Below are 17,768 nucleotides of genomic sequence, written 5' to 3'. Positions count from 1 at the left end.
TTTGGGTTTAGAACTGAAGCTAATGAATTCTTTTAACTCATTGAATGTGAATACTCGGTAATTTAGATTGAGACATCCAAATGGAACTGGAGATGTGAGATTAGAGTTCAGGAGAGAGATTAAGACTCAATATATAAATTCAGGAGTTATTTGCATGACAGTTGAACACTTAAGGGTAGGTGGTTGCGATCACCAAGGAAAAGAATATAGAGGAAGTATATAGAGGAAGAGTATGGAATACAGAGGAAGAAGAGGGCCCAGGTCAGTGCCTTGGGAGATACCTATGCTTAGAAGATAGGAAGAAAATGATGAATCATTGAAGAAAACCAGAGTGGTAAGTTAGGTAGAAGGAGACCCAGGAGAGAGCAAAAAGGGAGATGAGAATATTTAAGAAGTAAGGATGGTGTTAATTGTTGAAAGTGTAGAGAGGTCAACGAGAATGAGAAATGAGAAAAGGTTTTTTAATTGCACAATAAGAAAGCATGAGTGATTTTTGTAAGAGCAGATTCAGTAGAGGAGTGGCACAATAAACTGAATTATAAAGAATTGAGGAAGAATTTGGTGGTGAGTATATGGAGTTTCTAGGAGTTAAATGGCAAAAGTTGGAAGAACTGAGAATATTTAGCCTAGAAAAGAGAAGACATTTGGGACACAATGTAGCTGAGCATTTGAAAGGCCATGAAGTGGAGATTTATTCTGTTTGGCCCCAGAGGGCCAAACTAGGAGAAATAGTTGAAAATTGCAAAAAAAACAAATTTAGGTTTGACAACAGGGGAAAACTTTTTAATAATTAGAACTGTCCAAAAATAGAATGGCTTCCCTCCTGGCAGTGTATTCCTGCTCAGTGGAGGTCTTCAAGCAAAGATTGGATGACCATTTGTCAGATAAACTGTAGTGGGGATTCTTTTTTTGGCTTTGGGTTGGAGTAGATGGCCACTAAGGTCTCTTTCTACTCTGAAATTCTGTGATTCTGTGAAAAGGAAAAGAAATATAGGCTGATACTTTAAGTGAATGGCAGTGTCAAGGGAAGCTTTTTAAGGATAAGAGAGATGAATATATTTTTAGGCAATAGGAAAGAAGACTCTAGATAGGGGAAGAATGAAGATAAAAGAGAGAGACAATGATTGATGGGAAAAGTTTCTGAAAGACAGGGGAGGAATGGAATCAAAGTAACAACTAAAGGGATTAGCTTTTGCAAAGAGAAGGGCCACCTACTCCTCAGGGACTGGAACAAAGCTGGAGGGAAAGGATGTAGAGAATTTGAGATATGGAGGAGGTGGATAGAAGGAGCCTAGGATGGATGTCCTTGATCTCAGTAAAGTAGGAAGTCAGGTCATTGGTTATGAAGTGAGTAGGGCCGGATCTGAGAGCTTGAGGAGACAGGAGGAGATTTGGAAGAGATTGTGGGAAAAGAGACTGAGGGTCAATCAGAAATGAATGGTAGCATTTTGGTGCATCCATAATAGACAAGTCCAATTTAGATAACACTTTGTTAGATTACAATTGGAGTGGACCCAATTGACATGATTTTGTGACTTCTTCCAGCAACGTTCAGTGGTTTAGGAGTAGGAATAGAGATGGAAGATGGGTAGTGATCCAGGGTTGAGGATGTGTAAGACAGGAACTTTGCAAAAACAAGGTGGCAAGATTCTTATTCGGGGATTGCAAACTTATTTGTGAGGTAAATGAATAATATAGCAAATTCCAAGGTCAAATAGAAACATACTTTGGGGGCGGCCAGTTAGCACAGTGAGTAAGAGCACTGGCCCCAGAGTTGGGATGACCTGGGATTGAATCCGGGCTCAGATACTTACCACCACACCCAGAAATAACTGGCCGTGTAACCTTGAGCAAGTTACTTAACCCCAATTGCTTAAAAACAAAAGAAATATACTTTGGCTTCTTCTCTTATATCTTTCAGTGAGATGAAACAAAAGTTGACCACACTGTGATGTTTGGAAATGCTGGGAAAAGTAGCAGATAAGTGATCGGATGTTTTTTAACTTAATAATTTGGAATTTATTTCCTTAAAATGAATGAAATTATGGAAACTAACTGATTTGACTACAGGTAGAAGGTTTTAGGAACTTGTGGTCAAATAATTCAGCTGTATTCTTTAGCACTGAACAATCCCAGGAGCAGAACCTCACCAGATTTGAGTACCAGTGAACATGGAAGGCAGCACTTCATTGTTCTATTAGACTCATCATGAGAAAACAACATCTTAAAAAACCAGATGTCATTGCCCATCCACTGTGGAGCTCTCAATTTATTGTTTTGCTCTCCCTCTCATTCCCATTACACCCCTAGAGGATCATTCTCTAGTGGCATCTGCAGATGTACTAAACCCAAAGAAAACTCAGGGGGTAAAAGCAAGAGTTTGCCATTGGGAAACAGCTGTTTCAGCATCAGCAAATAAACAGCCAGCTAGTCAAAAACCACAGTGTTTGTTCTGATATGTAACCAGCATTTCCACAAGGTTCTGAGTGTCAAATTATTTATCTAGGGTAAATTATTTTTACAATCACTGTTGGGCCTCTTTGGTTACAGAGCAAACATGCCTGTCAGACTGTGCGCTGGGGAGTGAAGCTGGTGGAGGGGTACCATGATAAGGTCTCTCTGGGAGATCCTGGGTGAACTCAGCTCCTGCTGTGGACAGTGACAGAGGGATTGCCTACATGGTGTCAGTCTAGAAAAGTGCAAGATAAACACAACCTCTGTGACTCTAAAGTTTGAGACACTGTTCGATTTGCTCATGATGGAACTAAGTGGCAATGTGCCCAGATAGCCATTTATGCTATATGGGAAAATGCCTTCCCAGGGGATGATGGGGGAAAAATCATTATTTATCCTGCTTTTCTTTTAATGGTTTAGAACACATGGTGGAAAAAATCTGGCATGTACCAAGTGCATCCTCTTGGCTGGATCTGGTTGATGAACACTGCTGGGAATTCAGGGGGACACAATGGGACAAGTTTTTGTGTGTTTCTTTTTAAATTCTGTTTGAGGGGGGAAGGCAAGGCAATTGATGTTAAGTGACTTGCCAGAGGTCACACAGCTAGTAGATGTGTCAAGTGTCTGAGACTGGATTTGAACTCAGCTCCTCCTGATTCCAGGATTGGTGCTCTATTCACTGTGCCACCTAACTGCCCCCCCCCCTTTTAAACAAATATGACTCCCATTACCCCCATCTCAGGTGTTCAAAGTACTCAGAGCCCTCAGGGCCAAGGCTTGCTGGCTAGGGTTGGTTCTCTAACTTGTACAATCCTTACCCTTAGGCACCTCTCAGGGTACAGATACTTCTCAAACCTGTTTGGCACTTCTCTGCCCACATACATAGTCTTTGCTGGAAATCAGTGGATGTTCATGATCAGCTGGGTGTAACAGAAAATGTGATGGCCTAAAAACTCAGGAGACCTGGTTCTAGACTTGGCTCTACTAAGCATTTGGTCTCTCTTCGCCTTAGACTCCGCATCTGGGAGATGATGGTGATGATGATAGCTAACGTTCACATAGCACTTACTATGTTCTAGGCAATATGCTAATAAGTGCTTTACAATTATTATCTCATTTTATCCTCACAGTCACCTTGGGAGATAGATGATGTTATTATCCCCATTTTACAGAGGAGGAAACTGAGTCAAACAGAAGTTAAGTGACTTGCCCGGGGTCACACAACTAGAAAGTGTCTGATGGAGACAACTATTCTACTACCTACCATGCAAAGTTGTCACCACAAAAATGCTTTGTAAATTGTAAAGGGCTATAGAAATGTGAGTAATTAGTTCATCTTTATGGATATGGACCACTTATTCTCTGAATCTGAGTTGTGGGAAATCTGAATACGACCTTTAACCAATTTTTTTCCCAATGAATAGAAATATTTTTTTTTCCTTTAAAAGAAGTGTCATTTGAGGGGGCTGGCCCTGAAAAAAAATTACAAAATGAATTAAAATTTAAAAAGGAATCACTGTAAACTATTATCAGTAGAGAAACAACTTAATATCGATTCTTTAAAAACCTGAGGAAAATCTATGATATTATTCACTAATACTTATACATACTTTTCTTTAGTAATAACTGTAATAATTTGTTCAGTCATTTTCGGTCATGTCTGACTCTTTGTGACCCCATTTGGGGTTTTCTTGGAAGATACTAGAATGGTTTGCCATTTCCTTCAGCTCATTTTATACAGAGGAAACTCAGGCAAGCAGGGTTAAATGACTTATGCAGGGTCACGTAGCTAGTCTCTGAGGCCAGATTTGAACTTTTGAAGATGAGTCTTCCTGACTCCAGGCCCAGATCTCTATCCACCTAGCTTACCCAACTGTAATAACAGGTAACATTTATATAATGTTATGTGCCAGGTACTGTACTAAGCATTTTATAATTATTACCTCATTTCATTCTTACAACAACCCTGGGAGGTAGGTGCTATTACTATCCCCATTTTATAGATGAAGAAATTGAAGTAACCAGTGATTAAGTGACTTGCCTAGGGTCACATAGCTAGTGTGTTTCTGAGACTGGATTTGAACTCAGGTCTTCCTGACTCCAGGCCCAGTGCTCTGTGCACTATGGTTCTACCTACTTGTCTCATATTCACACCGATACAAATACATCAAAGACCTATGATTACATCAGTACAGAAAAATCTTAGCATAAGGATTTACCATAAACACAGATTTCAACCTTTCTTCAATGTAGTACCTAAATCTTATGAAGTTGTTTGAGCCTTGATGACATTACACAACTCTTCAGTGTTAGAGGTAGATTTTGAACCTGAATCTTCCTGTTTCCCCACCCAGAACTCTTATCTGTTACACCATAGTGTTTCTATTCAGAACACTATTGAATAATTATTATTGTACCGTCCCAATAGCGGTGCTATGAGGATTGTAGGAGATAATAATGGTAAAGGCAATTAGAGAAGCATAAAGTGTCATGCCCAGGAACAATATCATCTTTTGAGGTCTTCCACTTTTGAAGAAGAGTTTGTATTCAGCCCCAGCCCCAGGAAGCCCCACTTTGGCAGCACCAAGAGTTCATGTTCAGAAAGGCAGTCATAGTGACAAAGGCCTGTAATGGGAATGCAAATTTAGAAGATCTTCCCTGCCCCTAGGCTAAAGTGCACCTGAAGTCTGGGGTGGGAGGCTTGTTTTTCAGTAGATACTTTTTGATTGGCCAGTGAGTCAATAAGGTTGTTACATTCTCTGAGCCAGGAGAAGGCTATATAAGCCCTGATGTGAGGCTTGGACAGTTTGGGGGCTCACTTTGAGAAGTGTTCTGTGATTTGATCTGTATTCTGGGAAGCCGTTGTCCAGGGCCCCCCCGGCTTTGAAAAACCCAGATGCTGATTTGGTATGGATGTAATGGTTGGACAGTTTGGAAATCTGTCTACTTGATCTGTTTCTGTCTTGATAATTCTGCCTGTATATTCTGAAGTTTGGGGTGCTGACCTTTTTCCCCTGAACAAGGTAAACGATATATGTCTGACTGATTAAAGTAAGCTTGTTAACCCATTGTGAGTTGCTTTCCTTTAACAAAGCAGATCCAAGAACCTGTATGGGCAGCAAACCCTGAAGACGTGCTTGGGGTGCTTGCTGCTACAAGGCCCCAGAGACAAAGCCCTGTAGGGGTTGGGGTCTCTGTGGTCTGGAAAGGCAAAGGGGAGAGGGCTTTATAAGGGCAGCATCCAATTTAGGATGTGTAAATGAGAGTGTTGTGGCTCTACTTACTGACGAGCAGATGGAAAATGACAAACAGATAGGCAACTGCAGGGGAGTCCATTAACGTGCTGGGTGGTGAATCCTCTACACAGGAGGCTCTCCTCACGACATTACACTTGGACTCAGAGGCATGAGAACAAACATCTTAGGGCCAATTTTCCTGATTATTTCAAAATTGCTAAGTCTAAATAGGACAACATGGATTTTTGGAAGCCACAAAGTAGACTGTATTACTGAATAGGAAGGCACAAATGTGGACCAGAATCAGATTTTCTCTCATGTTGGGCACATCTTGCAGTTCTCTTCAAAAAGGCAGATTACTGTTGTCAAATGAGGGCCATTATCATCAGAGATATCAACCCACCCTCTTCATCTTACCTCTCGGTCCAGTCCAGCTGCTACTGTGACAATATCTCCCGTCTCACTGTTAATTGTGAACATATTCTGGGATGGGCTCTGAGGGGTCTGAGTCACAATTCGGTACCTCACCATGCCATTGGCAGTGGTACTGTCATCAGCATCGTTGGCTGTTACAGTCATCACATAAGTACCTGGAACAGAAAGAATTCAACACTAGGTAAAGCAGAATTTATAATCATAGTTTGTTTTCATTTTGTTTTGTTTCAAGGGCTGGACTGAAGAGAGATAATTAAGTCCAAACCCTCATTTGTCAGGTGAGGAAACAAGTTCAGAGAGAAGTTACTTGCCCAGGATTATTTAATTAGTACTTAGAGTTGGCATAGAGACCTTGGACTCCTGGCTCCCAGGCTAATACTCTTTCTCATACTGCTTCCCACCACCCCCACTCCCTCCACTGATTAATGACACATTTTATGAAAGGCATAAACAAACTGGGGTATATTCAGGGGATATAGGCCAGGATGGTGAGGGAGACCAGAGACAGTCATTACAGGTTCAGTTGAAAGAACTAGAAATATTCAGCTTAGAGAAGAAAGGTCTGTTCAATAAGAGTAACATGGCAGAGAAGACATGATTGCTGCTCACTTCAATGGCTTTCCACTTCCTCCAGGATAAAATACAAACTCACTGGCCTAGCATTCAAGGGCTTCCACAATCCAACTCCAAACTGCCTTTTGAATCTAATCTCATATTGCTCCTTTCATGCACTCTTTGTTTTAGCCACACTTTATTTTTAGCTGTTCCTTGAACTTAGTTTTACTTTTCCTGTCTCTGATCATTTGCACAAGCTCTTCCCCACACCTGATACACAATCCTACTCATCTCTGTTTCTAAGAAACTATATCATCCTTCATGGCTCAGATCAGGTAAGATTCCCTCCATAAAACCTTCCCTGATCTCTCTTGCTCCTCGGTTGTTAATTCTCACTTCTTTCTCAAATTGTGTTGTATTTATTTTTCTATGACACATTGTATTCCAAGCCCCCAGGAAAATGTAACCTTATTGATGGCAGGGATGGTTTTATTTTTTGCCTTTGTATCCCTGGCACTTAGCACTGGGACATTCAATTCAACAAACATTTCTTTTTTAAAAAATTAATTAATTTTTAGTTTTCAATATTCACTTCCATAAGTTTTTAATTTTCTCTGCCTCCCTCTTCCCCCTCTCCCCAAGATGGTATGCAATCTGATATAGATTCTCTCTATATATTCTTATTAAACATATCTTCACATTAGTCATGTTGTATAGAATTAGAACTAATGGGAGGAGCCATGAAAAAGAAAAAAACAAAAAAAAAGAGAGCAAATAGTTTGCTTTGATCTGCATTCAGACTCCATATTTCTTTCTCTGGATGTAGATGGAATTTTCCATTATGGGTCATTTGGAGTTGTTTTAGGTCCTTGAATTGCTGAGAAGAGTTAAGTCTATCAAAGGCAGTCATCACACAATGTGATTGTTACTGTGTACAATGTTCTCCTGGTTCTGCTCACTTCACTCAGCATCAGTTCATACAAGTCTTTCCAGGTTTTTCTGAAGTCTACCTACTCATCATTTTTTTATATAGCACAATGGTATTACATTACATTTATACACCACAACTTGTTCAGCAATTCCCCAATTGATGGGCAATCTTTTCAATTTCCAGTTCTTTGGCCACCACAAAAACAACTACTAAAAATATTTTTTGTACATGTAAACCCTTTCCCCATTTTTATGATCTCTTTGGAATATAGCCCTAGACGTGGTATTGCTAGGTCAACGGGTATGCACATTTTTATAGCCTTTTGGGCATAGTTCCAAATTGCTCTCCAGAATGGTCGAATCAGTTCACAACTCTACAATTTTCCCACATCTTCTCCAACATTTATAATTTTCCTGTTTTGTCATGTTAGTCTCAACAAACATTTCTTAAGGGCTTTCTAGGTCTAGATGCAAGCTGCCTTCACTTATTGATTGATGCCCACATAGAAGAAGCTTAATAAATGTTGTCAGAATTGGTCAAAGGGCACAGCTAGTACCAATGGGTAGAAGTGATTCTTCAGGGTAACAGATTCCAACTCACCAGAATGCAGCACTGGATTCCAGAACCAGCTCTACTACGAAGTTCTAAGTATTAAGTAAGTATAATCCTAGGCAAGTCTCTCTGAACCCAGTTTCCTCACCTGATAAATGAGGATTTGAACTTAATTTTCTCTCCTAGATCCAGCCCCCAAAACAAAATGAAATATAGACTTCAGAGGAAGTTCATGAGGAAGGACTTTCTAATGGTCAGAGCTTTCTAAAAAGTAAGTAATGTTTTTTGAGATAGTGGGGTCTCGAAGGCGGATACTGGAAGGCCAATTGGGAATATTGGAGAAGGTATTCTTATTCAACGAGTTGAACAAGATAGTGTTTGAGGTTCTTTACAAATCTAAGATTCTGTGAATTTTATATAGGATCAAAGGCTCCTATAGTATACATATAGGGTTTAGGCTTGAAAGGAATCTCACAGGTCATCAAATCCAACCCCTCATTTTACAGATGAAGAAACTGAGGCCCAGTGAAGTTAAGTGACTTGTCCAAGGTCACACAAGTAGCAAGTGTCAGAGATGTCATTTTGGCCCAGTACTTCTGTCTCTAAAGTTGGGGCTTTTCTGTTGTACCTTGTTGCCTTCACATGGCTAGTTGGAAAACAGGTGTTGAGGAGGGGGTGGAGCCAAGATGTTGGAAAAAAAGGCAGGGACTCACCTGAGCTCTCCCCAAACTCCTCTGAATACCTTTAAATAATGCCTTAAAACAAATTCTAGAGTGGCATTACCCACAAAAGGACAGGGTAGTTTTCCAGCCCAAGAAAAGATAGAAGGTTGTCAAAAAAAGGTCTGTCACACCCTGGTGAGAGTGGAGCCCAGTGCAATACAGCACCAGATTGGGTTCCAGCAAACTAGGAGCAGGCCTTGGGAGTCACTGAATCAGCAGTGGTGGCAACTACTTCTGGAGCCCTTGGCGCACAGATGGTAAAGGGGTAGAACAACTGGTCAGAAGGAGCTTACAAGGGTCTCTTGGCTGGCACTAGGGGGGCAGGACTCTGTTGCCCTGCCTATACTCAGACTTGGGTGACAGTCTTGGGTGGTGGTCCTAGGGCAAGAAGGAGTAGTAGCACACCAGAGCTTGCACCACAATGGAGCAAGAGTGCTTGTGGTCATTCACAGACAAGAGCATAGTTCAAGAGAGTAGTAAATACACCTTTACTTAGATCATACTACCTTGGAAGAACTAAAAACTTACAGGGCCTTAGAAGTATCTCTGAAAATAACTGCACAATCCCCCTGAGGCTTGGCATAGTGCATCATCCACCTTGGAAGCAGATCCCTACTTTAGCAAAGAATTAAAAATTTAAAAAAAGGCTAGAAAAAATAAACAAAAACACAGAAAAAATTCTGATTATAGAAAGTTACTATGGTGACAAGGAAGATCAAAACACACTCAGAAGAAGGCAACCAAGTCAAAACTCCTACATCCAAAGCCTCTAAGAAAAAAACATGAATTTGTCTTAGGTCATGGAAGAATTCAAAAAGAAATTTAAAAATCAAGTAAGAGATGTAGAGGAAAATTTGGAAAGAGAAATGAGAGTGATATAAGAAAGTCATGAAAAAAGAGTCAAGTTCTTAATAAAGAAGGAACAAAAAATATTCAAGAAAATAACATCTGAAGAAAGAGGATTGGCCGAATGGAAAAAAAGATACACACAAATTCATTGAAGAGATCCTTAAAAAGAAGAATTGACCAAATGGAAAAAGAAGCACAAAAATTCACTGAAGAAAAGAACTCCTTAAAAAGTAGAGTTGGCCAAAAAGAAAAGGAGATAAAAAAGCTCACTGAAGAAAATAATTCCTTAAAAATTAGAGTTGAGTGAGTGGAAGCTAATGACTCTAGGAAATAACAAGAAACAATAAAACAAAACCAAAAGAATGAAAAATTGAAGATCATGTGAAATATCTCATTGGAAAAACAACTGACATGGAAAATAGATCCAGGAGAGATAATTTGAAAATTATTGGACTTTCTGAAAGCTATGAACAAAAAAGAGCCTAGACATCATCTCTCAAGAAATTACCAAGAAAAACTGCCCTGATATTTTAGAACAAAAGGATAAAATGGAAATTAGAAGAATCCAACAATCATCTCCTGAAAGAGATACCCAAATGAAAGCTCCCAGGAATATTATAGATAAAATTCAGAGCTCTCAGGTCAAAGAGAAAATGTTGCAAGCACACAGAAACAATTCAAGTATCATGGAGCCACAGTCAGAATAACACAAGATTTAGCAGCTTATATATTAAAGTCCTAGGGGACTTGGAATATGATATTGCAGAGAGCAAAGGAGCTAGGATTACAACCAAGAATCACCTGCTCAACAAAACTGAGTACAATCCCTCAGGGAAAAAAATAAACATTCAATGAAATAGAAGACTTTCAAGCATTCCTGACAAAAAAGACCAGAACTGAATAGAAAATTTGACTTTTGAATACAAGACTCAAGAGAAGTATAAAAAGGTAAACAGGAAAAGGAAATCACAAGGGACTTAATAAGGATAAACTGTTTACATTCCTACATGAGAAAATAATACTTGTAACTCACAATAATTTTCTCATAATTAGGGCTGTTAGAGGGAGTATAGGGCACAGATATGAGTTGAACATGATGGGATTATATCTAAAAAAATAAAATTAAGGGGTGAGAAAGAGGAATGCACTGGGGAAAAGGGAAAGGGGGAGACAGAATCGGGTATATTATCACATTAAAAAAACAATTTTTACAGTGGAGGAGAAGATGGGACAGGTGGAAGGGAATTCTTGAACCTGACTCTCATTGGAATTGACTCAAAGAGGCAATGACATACATACTCAATTGGGCATAGAAAACTATCTTACCCTACCTGAAAGTAGTAGGGGAAGTAGATAACCAAAAGGGAGAACCTCATAGAAGAAAGAGTGGGGGACGGGGGACAGATAAAAACTTTGGGGAAGGACAAAGTAAAAGGAGAGAGAGAGAATAGAATAAACAGGGTAAAATAGGATATAGTTAGCAATCATAATCATAAAAAAATTTTTTTGAAGCAAGTTTCTCTGATAAAGGCCTCTTCTCTCAAATAGAGAAATGAGTTGAATGAGCTATTCCTCCATTGATAAATGATGAAAACATATGAACAGTTTTCAGATGAAGTAATTAAAGCCATATTAAAAAAATACTCTACGTCACTATTAATTGGAGAAATGCACATTAAAATAATTCTAAGGTACTACCTCATAGATGGGCTAATAGGACAGAAAGGAAAATGACACATTTTGGAGGAGATATGGGAAAATTGAGACACTACTGCACTGTTGGTAGAGTTGTGAACTGATTCAATCATTAAAGTAGAGCAATTTGGAACTATTCCCAAAGGACTATAAAACTATGCATACACTTTGACCTAGCAATACCACTATTAGGTCTGTTTCCCCAAAAAGGTAAAAAATAAAATGGAAAATAACCTATATATACAAAAATATTTATAGCAGATCTTTTCTGGTAGCAAAGAATTGGAAACTGAGGGGATGCCTATCACCTGGCTGAACAAATGGTATATGTGATTGTGATGGAATATTATTGTTCTATAAGAAGTGATGAACTAGATCCTCTCAGAAAAATCTGGAAAGACTTACACGAACTGATGCAAAGTGAAATGAGTAGAACCAGGAGAACACTGTGCACAATAATGGCAATATTGTAAGGTCATCAACTATGAATGACTTAGGTATTCTCAGCAATAGAATGTATACAAGACAACTCTGAAGGACTTATGATGAAAAATGCTATCCACCCCAGAGAAAAAAACTGATAGAGTCTGAATACAGATTAAAGCATACTTTAAAATTTTTTTCTTTTATCTTTCTCGGTTTTTTATTTTGGTCTGTTTGCTTTTACAATATGACTAATACTGAAATGTTTTGCATGACTACTCACATATAACCATATCAAATTACTTGCCTTCTCAATGACGAGGGTAGGGAAGGAGGGAGATAATTTGGAGCTCAGTTTTAAAAATGAATGTTGAAAATAGTTTTTACATGTAATTGGGGAAAACAAAACACCAAATAAGAAAAAAAAAAAAAAGAAAACAGGCATTGAAGACATTGAGTATCGTCAGCACTGCACTAAATACTGTGTTAAGGAAGGGGAAAAACAGCACAAGACCAACACCTAAACATCTATAAAAGTCAAAATACTGCACTTGAAAGGGACCTTAGAAACCATAGTTCAACTCCCTGATTTTATAGATGAGGAAATTGAAGCCCAGAGATAGGAAATAATTTGTCTAAGGTCACACAGAAAGTTAGTGACAGGGTAATAATAATAATAACTAGAACTTACATAAGGCTTTAAGGTTTGCAAAGCCTTTTTGCAAATAGCATAATTTATCTGCACAACAATCATGGAGGTAGGTGCTATTATTATGTCCGGTTTATAGATGAGGAAACTGAGGCAGGCAGTAGTTAAGTGACTTGCACTGGGTCACACAGCTAATAAGCATCTGAAATATTTGAACTCAAGTCTTTTTGATGCCATGCCCAGTGCCACCTAAAACCTACCTCTCCTGATTTTCTTTTTAGTAGTCTTTCTTGTGTTCTAGTGATTTGATTTTATTGTAAGGAGTCAGGTCCCAGAATATTACCGGATGTTATCTCAGCATGAAACCTGAACCTTCCTCCCTCTCTCACCCCTCTCTATCACCTCTTGCAGGTGCCTCGTCTCTGGCCTAGGATATGCTTTGCCATTCTTGGAAACAGAAAAAAAAAAAGCTTCAGTGACACTACTCTGTTCAAATCTCGGCTTTCAGGCATACTAAGGGTGTGGGTGTGGGTGTCTCATTACATCCTGTCTGTAGCACACAACCTCTCTCATGCATTTAGCCAGGGAAATAAAAAACAGATCTCTTCTGGCCAATTGGAGAGTGTCACAGACTGATTCTCTCCAGAACCAGGCAGGAGTAACAGAGCAGGAAATCATGGTGGTGGTAAAGAAGGTTGGGCCATGGGTTGGATAAACCAGACTCCCCCAACAGTGTTGTACTCATACGTCTAGCTAGATCCAGGGGGGACCTCCTATTTCACTGAGATGGAATATTTAATAGGGGAAAGAAAAGGATATTAGGGCAATGTGGTAGAAAGAGCACTAGATTTTCATTCTGAAGACTTGAGTTCAAATACTGACTATGCCACTTATTACCTGTGTGATAATGTCGCTCAATTTCTCTGACTTCCTTTTCTGTAAAATGGTGAGATTGGATTAGATTATCTCCCAGGTCCTTTTAGCTTTCATTCTACGATCCTATGACTGAAATAATTTTGAGACCCTGGAAAAGCCTCTCTGAGCCTTAGTTTTCTCATTTGTAAACCTAAGATAATAATACTCATACCATCTCCCTCACAAGGTTGTTGGGGGTAACAAACCTTAAAGAAATGGAAGTTATTCTTATTTTTATCCTTACTACCACCACTACCACCACAATCACTATTACTACTGCCACCACCACCACCACCATTACCAGTACTGCTATTACTACTACTACCACCACCAGTAGCAGCAGCAGCAGTCCTTCTACTGCTGCTGCTACTATTACTATCACCACCGCCACCAACACTACTACTACTACTACTACTACTGCTACTTACCACTATCACCCCACCACCACCACCACCTTAGTAGGTTGAGAGATTTGCCCATTCTGAGTCTATGTGATGAAAAATAGAAAGTGACTGACTAGAAATGAGAAAAAAAAGGGATTGTGTTCTCTCCCTCTTCAAATATTCTTTGGGCATTTAGTCTGACTCACTCCTCTCACCCCATCAATCTCTATATCACGTCACACTTATCTGTGTAGGTGTTCGTACTCCCTCAAACTCACTGACCCAGCCTCTCTAAATGATAAACTACTTGGGGAAAGATAGAGTGTTATTTTGTAACCTTTGTAGTTTCAGTACCTTAGAAGCAACAAGGCCAGATATGTAGTTGAGAAGATTTGGGTTCAAATCCTGACTCTCTCTCACATATACATACATGTACATATATACATATACACACATATAAGTTGTGTGACCCTGGGCAAGTCACTAAACCTCTCAGTGCCCTCAGACAACTCGAAGACTGTAAGTTATAGAAAGGTGCTGATTTGTATCAGTGGAAGGAGCTTTTATACCTGGTGCTCCCACATGGATAAAACTATAGAACTTCTAGACTCTGCTCCCCCCACTTCAAACCCCACAAACTTCAGTGCCAAGCAGAGCATCTTGAACAAAGTAAACATTAAATAAATGTTTAATGAGCACTGAATATAACATTTTGCTACTCTCCCTGTGTGATCTTAGGTAGGTCACAACTTCTCAGAGCATATTTCTTTGTAAAATGGACACATGATGCCTACTTTGTGAATATCAGACTTGTAAGGATAGAATGAGGTTATTGATGTGAATTTTATGCAAATATGAGACAACATCATAAGTAGTATTCCAAATTGAGGTTATTGGCTCTGGATAGAGGCATTTTCACAGAGATAATGATGGCAGCCACGATGATGATGATGCCAGGTCACATTTTTTTTTCAGTACCTTACAGTTTGCAAGGGGTAATTTGCATAAAAATCCTGAGAAGTAGATAGTGCAAGTATTGTTAACTCAGTTATACGTATGAGGAAACTGTTTCAGAGAAATAAGATCACCTGGGCTAGTTAAGTGATGGAAGCTGAGCCCCATGCCTAACCCCTGCACTTTTATGTACAACCTCCTATTGTTTTCTGAGTTTTTATTTAGGGAAAGAGCTTCCCTTCTCTGGACCTCAATGATCATCCCTCATTTTAACACTGGATGATTTAGTGGAGGAAAATTCTCGTTGGGGCTGTAATATAGATAGATGAGAGGCTTGCTGTGTTTTACATGGGTACTCATACATCCTTCCAAGAAAAACAGAAAATCCCTAGCAAAGTAGAAGTGCTGTTCTGTCTTTCCCTCTCACACAAAAGGAAAAGAAAAACATTATAAGCGCTTCCGTACAAACCAACATGCAGTGATCAGACTTGTTTATAATTCAGAAGACTCAGCAAACTGGTATGTAGCAGGCAGGATGAACAGAGGAGCGTGACAACGGCAACGAGGAGGCTCATGGCGCCGAGTCGCTTTCAGTTGTGGCGGACTCTCCGCGACCCCGTTTGGGGTTCTCTTGGCAGAGATACTGGAGCAGTTTTCCATTTCCCTCTTCAGCTCATTTTATGGATGAGGAATGGAGGCAAACAGGGTTAAGTGACTTGCCCAGGGTCACACAGCTAGTAAGTGTCTGAGGCAGCATTTTAACTCATAAAGATGACTCTTCCTGACTCCAGGCTTGGCACTCTATCCACTATGCCACCTGGATGCCCCCAAGTGGAGGCTATTATGCTCTATCATTTCTGTCTGTGATCCCAGAATTGCAAAGCAGTTAGAGAACTCTTAGTGCCAATATCACACTATTATAGTGTGAAGAAATCCTTATTTTTCCCATAATCAGAGAGCAGGACATTTGAGCTGTGGGAACAGGAAGGTAATAGCTACTGCTGACAGACCTATTGGAAATAATAACTTCTTGGTGCTGGGCCTGGAGTCAGGAAGACCTACGTTTAAATCCAGTCTCAGATTCTTACTAGAAGTGTGACCCTGAGCAAGTCCCTTAACTTTTCTTTGCTTCAGTTTCCTCATCTGTCAAATGGGAATGATAATAGCACCTACCCTCCAAGTTAGTTTTGAGAATCAAATAAGATAATGATATAAAGTACTTAGCACAGTGCCTGGAACACAGTAAGTGGAATATAAATAGGAGCTACTATTACTCGGAGGTAAAGGCAGAAAGAGGCAGAATCTTTGGCCCAGTGTTCATTATAAGTGGTTGCAGAACTGATTGTCTGGTGAAGAGTGAGAGGCAGTTGTGCGAAACGTCTATATTAGAGCAGTGTGGATCCAGGTCTCTGGGGCTTAGTATGTGGTCTGCTAGGTATGCCCATGAGGAAGTCTTGTATAGTAGGTCATTCTGTGAGACCTTGGGCAAAGAGAAACCTGAAGTATTTAGATGACGACCCTGTTACATGGCCAGTGATAGCTATGATCTGGAAACACCTTCTGAACCCTTCCCCCTTCCCCTTCTCTTTGGTACATCTGTGCCAAAATTCACAGGACCCTGGTAATCTGAGGTTGTAGGACATTTATGTAAAGACGTAGTAGATAGAAAGAAACATACTAGTAAAGTGTGGCCCTATAGAGAACTATTGGGGAAAGCTGAAACAGAAAATATACTGGACTTGATTGGACATGTCTGCTTAGAAACTAGCTTTAGCTTATTTAGTTAGAAAAACCATCTTTAGATGCCAAAAACTTCTTTTTAATTGTAATGGAATGGAACAAAGGAAAAAGAGAGAGAGGGAGAGAGAGGAAAAGGGTGAGAGAAAGGAAAATGAGGAGAGAATAAGGTAGGGGGAGACAGAAAAGGGAGATAGAAGAGGGAGGAGAGAATGGAGAGGGATTGAAAGAGAGAGGAAGAAAAGGTATGGGAAGGAGAGAGAGTAGAGAAAGGGAGACATAGAAAAAGATGGAAGGGAGAGAAGATGAGAGAGAAGGGAAAGGAAAGCAGGGAAGGAGAGAGGGAGATAGAAATGGGAAGAGGGAGAGAGGGGAAGAAAGAGAGGAAAGGGAGGGAAGAAGGAGGAGAGGGGGGAAAAGAGGAAAGGAAGAAGAAAAGAGGGGAGAGGGAGGAAGCATTATGGCCTAGATTCTAACATATATGACTTGGGAATTTTTACTGGCATAAAACTTTCTTGGCTTTAAAGTAAAGCAATTGGAGTTTAGGAAAGTGTCTGTCATTGCTCTGCTAGTAGTAGAAGCAGATAAGACAGATTCTTTCAAATACATAAGAGGAATTAACTGGATGGAGTTTACAACTGGGACTTTTCTCTCTTCATCACTTTCCCTGGGACTTTCCTCATGGTTATCAATCATTTCTGATACCACTGATAGTGGCAATACCACAGTAAGACTACTTTACATTGCAGCTTTTGGCTCTGGATAATTCTACTCCTTTCTTTCCTCCCTCCTTTGGCTTTTAGAATTAGTGATCGTGAAGCAACAGCAGCAGCTTTCTAATTCAGGTCTGCCATGCTGCATTGTGAAGGTGGCAGAAGCAACAGCAGCAATATAATAAAGAATCAGAGGGGACTTAACCCCAATATCAACTGCCTCTGTTTTCTTGGATGCTGCAAAACCTTCCACAGCAGCCTAGTATACCAGGAAGGGAGGCTGAGTCAAGAGAGCCATCGGAGTGAGTGTGCAATGTATTTACTTGCTTCTAAAGAATGAGATTTTTCAGGGTTGGGAAGTCCAAGTGCCAAGAATGCTAGAGGTGGTCAGAGTTAATGACAGATGCACAAAAAAAAACATGATCCTAAGGAGCAAAAGGCCCAGAAGAAATGGAATATTGAAGGGAACAGTGAACATCATTTTTTCCTTCTGAGGTCCACAAGTACGTGACATTACCCTTTATAAATGGGGGTTGCTATATATAATTCAAATCATCAATTCATC

At 39.8% G+C, this 17,768-nt stretch overlaps 1 protein-coding gene across 2 annotated transcripts in view; it reads right to left on the bottom strand.

Annotated features, from left to right (window-relative positions):
• CDH4 (cadherin 4) overlaps nt 1-17,768 on the bottom strand; it is a 464,937-nt gene that overhangs the window by 188,448 nt on the left and 258,721 nt on the right. For both annotated transcript variants that reach the window (XM_069072522.1, XM_069072523.1), the window contains one exon: nt 6,108-6,280. In XM_069072522.1, the coding sequence (XP_068928623.1) occupies nt 6,108-6,280 (173 nt within the window). The remainder of the gene's footprint in view (nt 1-6,107; nt 6,281-17,768) is intronic.

Source organism: Petaurus breviceps, unplaced genomic scaffold (genome assembly GCF_028583685.1).
Source record: "Petaurus breviceps papuanus isolate PSGF00001 unplaced genomic scaffold, PetGlider_PUasm1.0 90847, whole genome shotgun sequence".
NCBI lineage: Eukaryota > Metazoa > Chordata > Mammalia > Diprotodontia > Petauridae > Petaurus > Petaurus breviceps.
This window is presented reverse-complemented; position numbering and strand designations above follow the sequence as displayed.